General features: G+C 44.0%; 1 protein-coding gene across 3 annotated transcripts in view; it reads right to left on the reverse strand.

Annotated features, from left to right (window-relative positions):
• Positions 1-5502, reverse strand: part of LOC118362131 (arf-GAP with SH3 domain, ANK repeat and PH domain-containing protein 3-like) — a 66889-nt gene extending 61387 nt beyond the window's left edge. For 2 of the 3 annotated variants that reach the window (XM_052485846.1, XM_052485848.1), the window contains exon 1: positions 5109-5501. In XM_052485846.1, the coding sequence (XP_052341806.1) occupies positions 5109-5309 (201 nt within the window). In that variant the 5' untranslated portion in view covers positions 5310-5501. Of the gene's footprint in view, positions 1-5108 lie in introns of all 3 variants that reach the window. The other variant, XM_052485850.1, reaches the window with a different exon arrangement.
• Positions 5503-6000: the final 498 nt, after the last annotated feature.

Raw genomic sequence — 6000 nt, forward strand, 5'->3', positions numbered from 1 at the left:
CAAGAGTAACAAGCGGCAGTAGGAGGCCACAACCAGCCAACACAACCACTATAGCCATAACACACAGCCTCCCCCTAAAACATCACGACCTAGTAATGGGATCACTCTGCCCTCTGATAACTCTGATACCCAGCCACCATTTGTAAATGGCCCTGATCACGTTGCATTAAAATGGATTCTCTCCATAGCTGCCCTGCATATTTGGGTTCAAATCCTAATATTAATTGGCTTTAGACTGCATAGAGTGGCAGGCACTTTTGGGACTTTCGTATTGGTTCCATTGCACCAGGCAATCTCAATCAAGCCCAGCTAAAGTATTTTAAATGATTTCAAATAGTATTTAAACCCAGGTCTGGGAATCAGATTCCAAAATGGCCTCTCCCCAGCGGAGCTATCCCAGCTATGTTTCCAGACTGTCGTAACTATAAATAGTTAGATTAGTCATATAGAGAAATGGTTGGACTGGCATGTCAGGGTATCTCTGTTGGACTGGCACGTCCAACCCCAGGGTATCTCTGTTGGATTGGCATGTCAGGGTATCTCTGTTGGATTGGCATGTCAGGGTATCTCTGTTGGATTGGCATGTCAGGGTATCTCTGTTGGATTGGCATGTCAGGGTATCTCTGTTGGATTGGCATGTCAGGGTATCTCTGTTGGATTGGCATGTCAGGGTATCTCTGTTGGATTGGCATGTCAGGGTATCTTTGTTGGACTGGCATGTCAGGGTATCTCTGTTGGACTGGCACGTCCAACCCCAGGGTATCTCTGTTGGACTGGCAGGTCAGGGTATCTCTGTTGGACTGGCAGGTCCAACCCCAGGGTATCTCTGTTAGACTGGCACGTCAGGGTATCTCTGTTGGACTGGCACGTCCAACCCCAGGGTATCTCTGTTGGACTGGCACGTCAGGGTATCTCTGTTGGACTGGCATGTCCAACCCCAGGGTATCTCTGTTGGACTGGCAGGTCCAACCCCAGGGTATCTCTGTTGGACTGGCACGTCAGGGTATCTCTGTTGGACTGGCACGTCAGGGTATCTCTGTTGGACTGGCACGTCAGGGTATCTCTGTTGGACTGGCACGTCAGGGTATCTCTGTTGGACTGGCACGTCAGGGTATCTCTGTTGGACTGGCACGTCAGGGTATCTCTGTTGGATTGGCATGTCAGGGTATCTCTGTTGGACTGGCATGTCAGGGTATCTCTGTTGGACTGGCACGTCCAACCCCAGGGTATCTCTGTTAGACTGGCACGTCAGGGTATCTCTGTTGGACTGGCACGTCCAACCCCAGGGTATCTCTGTTGCTTACCTCTCTTTTGTGATGGTTATCAGGAGAAATGCCCTACACAGTGTGCGTGTGTGCCCATCCAACAGCCCTTCACCTAAACATACTGACAGAGATACACAAACAGACTCTAGCATCCAGTGGTACGGTTCAGTTAGGAGAGCTGGCCAGGAACCCAGTGATGTATCATATCATCTTAAAGGAGCAATCTGTAGTTGTTACATCCATTGTTGGATTTATAAATTAATAATATACCCATAGACTACCCATAGACTTAATGCCTCATGTACACCATCAGAACCCAAAATATAAGATTGTTTTACTACAATGTTTGTAAACGATATAAACCTCAAAACATGGTTAAAACTATAATGTTGATATCATGGATGGTCAGTCCTGGTATCCATATCTCTGACTATGAATTTGAGAGTGGTTACATTTCTCCAGGCCCTTCCCTAAGTTTTTATTTTTTAAATTGAAAAAGAGACATTGTTATAGTTTAAACTGCATATTGGTCATTTAAAATGTGTCATATCATTATTACACAACTGAAGTTTGTATAGGCTATATATATAGTTGGGTAATGTGTTGTTTTTTTACCATATCTTCTTTCTTTGGACTTTCACTGGGGCATTTCAGACCACTGAGGTTTACTTGGATCATAGAGACATGTATTCATGAATAAAGCTTAGTGTGTGTGTGTGTGATGTCACAGTCAGAAGCCAGCTTCTCTCTGTGATTCATCTGCAATGTTGAGAAGCCTTGAAACCACAGTCTGAGGATAAATGGATTCAAACAAACATTAACACATACATAATCCCCAACAGGCCTTGAGGCTGGAGTTTCGCCCACCAAACCCAACCCCAACACACACTAATCCTTCCTAGCCGTCCACACTCCAAACGAGTGCCGTCTGGCTGGCCTGCTGTGTTTGTTTCCGGTGGTCCTGCTACAAACTCAGCCAGGTCATCCCAGCCCAGAACCCCATAGAGCCCCAGTCACAGCCCTCAGGAACTGAGCTAATTAAAGAGGCTCTGCCATAATCCCTTCAGGAAGCTCTGCCAGAGATGTGCTGTGCATCCATGGGTTTCTAGTGGGGCTGATTGGCTCTTTTAGCCCTGCTGTGAGGAAACCAGACATGGGATTATGCTGAGTCAATATTTGAGGAAGGCTGTGGTAAGGTTGATTTGGGGTTGGGATTCAGTCTATGGAAAACATAATTCTCCTTGCCTTGCTGTGACAAAATCAAGGCATGGGAGTCAACGTTTGGAGAAGGTTACGAGAAAGTTGTGGTAATGTTGGGCTTTTAGGTTCATTCAGTCTGGCAGGTCTGCCATGCCAAGTCTGAAGAGCATTAGTCAAATGTGTTCCAGCCAGGATTGCATTGTGCTTCTATTGCCAGGAGTTTTATCCAGCCTCAGCATTTTTTGTTGTGTAAAAAAAGGTAGGAAATACTTAAGTGTGTTGGTAGAACAAATGAAGGCCTCTGATTATGTAACTGATGAGGAACAGTCATTTCATGTAATTTCATGTGAATGGCTAAAAGCAAAAACGGACGTTTTATTTAATCCTCCCAGCCTTCAGTTCAGCCTCTCCAATTAGAGGCCATTGACTCTTCTCGCTGACAAGTTCCCGATAACAACAACAACAGCAAATCAAGAGCTGCGTGATGCTCTGCGCTACAGCTTTCTCCAATAGCGAGTCAACACTGATGTTTACCTGTTCCATGCATTGCTAGCTGATCTTCACCATCATAAATCACTCCCTTCTCTTATAAGAGCTAAGGTCTCTCTAACAACTACCTTGAGGAGAATCTACTTACTCCTAATCTCACGTTGACATCGAAGTTCAGTAAAAATGCATTCATCTAGACCCGCCAATCGAGATCAAAGCTGTGGCCATTCTGTTGCCGAAAAGGCTCGGATGATTATTGCCCATCTGAACATCTGTTCTCTCAAACAGTTCACGACAGAGACCATGAGAGACTATTCCTCAGTCGTCAATGTCTCAGTGGGTATGGTGTTGTTTTTTATTAGGATCCCCATTCGCTGTTTGCGAAAGCAGCAGCTATTCTTCCTGGGGTCCACACAAAACATGAAACATGACATAATACAGAACTACATCAATTTAAAAATGGCACACTTAGCCTACCTATCAATACATACACACAAAATATCTCGATCAAATAGGGGTGAGGTGTTGCTTTATCTGCTTTTTGAAACTAGGTTTGCAGTTCACCTCCGCTATATGAGATGGGAGTTCCATGCAATAACGGCTCTATATAATATTGTACACCTTCTTGAATTTGTTCTGGATTTGGGGACTGTGAAAAGACCCCTGGTAGCATGTCTGGCGGTGTAAGTGTGTGTGTCAGAGCTGTGCGTAAGTTGCAAACAATTTGGAATTATCAACACAATGTTTCTTAGAAAAATAAGTGACGCAGTCAGTCTCTCCTCAACTCTTAGTCAAGAGAGACTTGCATGCAATGTATTTATATCAGCCCTCTGGTTACAATTAAGAACAAACCGTGCTGTACTGGGTCAGCTGCAGCTTAACTAGGTCTTTCTTAGAAGCACTTGACCTATGATGACCTCTGACCGGACAATAATCAAGATAAGATAAAACTAGAGCCTCCAGGACTTACGTTGTGGAGTGTGGAGTCAAAAAAGCAGAGCATCTCTTTATTACGGACAGACCTCTCCCCATCTTTACAACCATCGAATCCATACATTTTGAACATTACAGTTTACAATCAGGTAACACCAAGTCATTTTGCCTCCTCAACTTGTTCAACAGGCACACCATTCATGACCAGATTTAGCTGAGGTCTAGAGCTTAGGGAATGATTTGTACCAAATACAATGCTCTTAGTTTTAGAAATGTTCAGGACCAGTTCCTTACTGGCCACCCATTCCACAACTGACTGCAACTCCTTGTTAAGGGTTTCAGTCACTTCATTAGCTGTGGTTGCTGATACGTATATGGTTGAATCATCAGCATACATGGACACACGGGCTTTGTTTAATGCCAGTGGCAGGTCATTGGTAAAAATAGAAAGAGTAGAGGACCTAGAGAACTGCCTTGCGGCACACCACACATTGACATAAGAGAAGCTTCCATTAAAAAATACCCCCTGAGTTAAATTAGACATATAGCTCTGAAACCACGATATGGCAGAGGTTGAAAAGCCATAACACATATGTTCTCAACAACAGGTTATGGTCAATAATATCAAAGGCTGCACTGAAATATAACAGTACAGCTCCCACAGCCTTCTTACTGTCAATTTCTTTGAACCAATCATCAGTCATGTGTGTCAGTGCAGTTCATGTTGAGTGAACCCATGGGCACTTTCTCTGTTATGGGAGGAATGGTATTCAGGTGAAACTAGGCTATAGCCTGTTACTGCAAGACAAAGGTCATAACTGTACTGTAGCTAAGGTTATCCTGGAAAGTATTCAGTGTCACAGTCATTTAGCTTAACCCTCATACAGGAAAATTACATATTTGGACATGCTTATTTGTAAATCTTATTTAAATAAACACCTCACCTATCTATCAACTGCCCCAACCCTCTGCATTGCACTATCCACTGTCCCACGACGACATAACACACTTGTGAAATATCATGGAAATATTTATAAATAGCCTACGTTTATAAATTACATCAAAATGAACTTGGCCAACTTGTTTTAGGGGTTTTACCTATCGGTTCACCTCCCACAACTGTCAATAACAAGTTAGGCTACCTAACGCAGACTGGTATACAATATTAGTACGCACTGCGCGTTCCCCACTCTCTGGTTGCGCTGCACTAGCCTGACTTACCTCTTCGACTGCCGAAACGGTGTTCCGACATTCACTCATTTTGGACTGAAAACTCGAGGTAGCCGGTGAAGCCAAGTCCTCGTTTGTCAGAGCAACAAACTCCGAAATGTTGATACGCTCCGGCATATTTCTCTCAAGGTAAAGGAGTCCAACTGAAGATTTACAAAAGTTAGTAAAAGTGTCAAAAACGCATGTTTCCATGGAAAATGCACATGTTCTCCGTTGTGAAAAAGGCTATAGCAAAAGGTAAAATGTCTCACTGCGGTGCGGTACATGAGTGAGCACCACTGCGAGCGCTACAGATCCAATGCTGGCTCTGTGCGTGCGGTTAGGGAGGGAGTAATTCCATCATCACGTGGAATGTTTCTGCTTTCTGGCATACTGAATTGGGCGCGTGAAGAATGGACCCGCAGTCTTTTGCCGTCTCATTTCCCCTCCATGCAAACCCTAGCCTGTAGTGAAAACAGTGGACTACTACACAGATGAATAGGGTGTCACACACCATAGAATCCCTTTAGAATGCAATGAAAAGGTTCAGGGCGCTATGAGGAAATGGAGAAAGATCCACCATGTGAAAGCACTGCAATATTCTACATTTTAATCAAGGCTAAACAAAAACATTCAACTTTCAATGCCTTCCATTGGCGTATTTCACCAGTTTAGCCAAAGTATATAGCTGTCATTCTATGGCAAACCTCACCTCTACACTTGAAAAACCTTTATCTCGGCCTCTAATTACCTGCAGGGTATAGATAGTATGGCTCTGTTGGGCCCCAGTGCAGGTAACAGACTTGGAGCAAACCTTTATATACCTACCCTTGACATTACGGTTTCACCTTACAGGTGTACCCGACTCCTCAGTCCTGCTACTATACAATCTGCCAACACATGA

This window comes from Oncorhynchus keta, chromosome 29, assembly GCF_023373465.1.
Source record: "Oncorhynchus keta strain PuntledgeMale-10-30-2019 chromosome 29, Oket_V2, whole genome shotgun sequence".
NCBI classification, from domain to species: domain Eukaryota; kingdom Metazoa; phylum Chordata; class Actinopteri; order Salmoniformes; family Salmonidae; genus Oncorhynchus; species Oncorhynchus keta.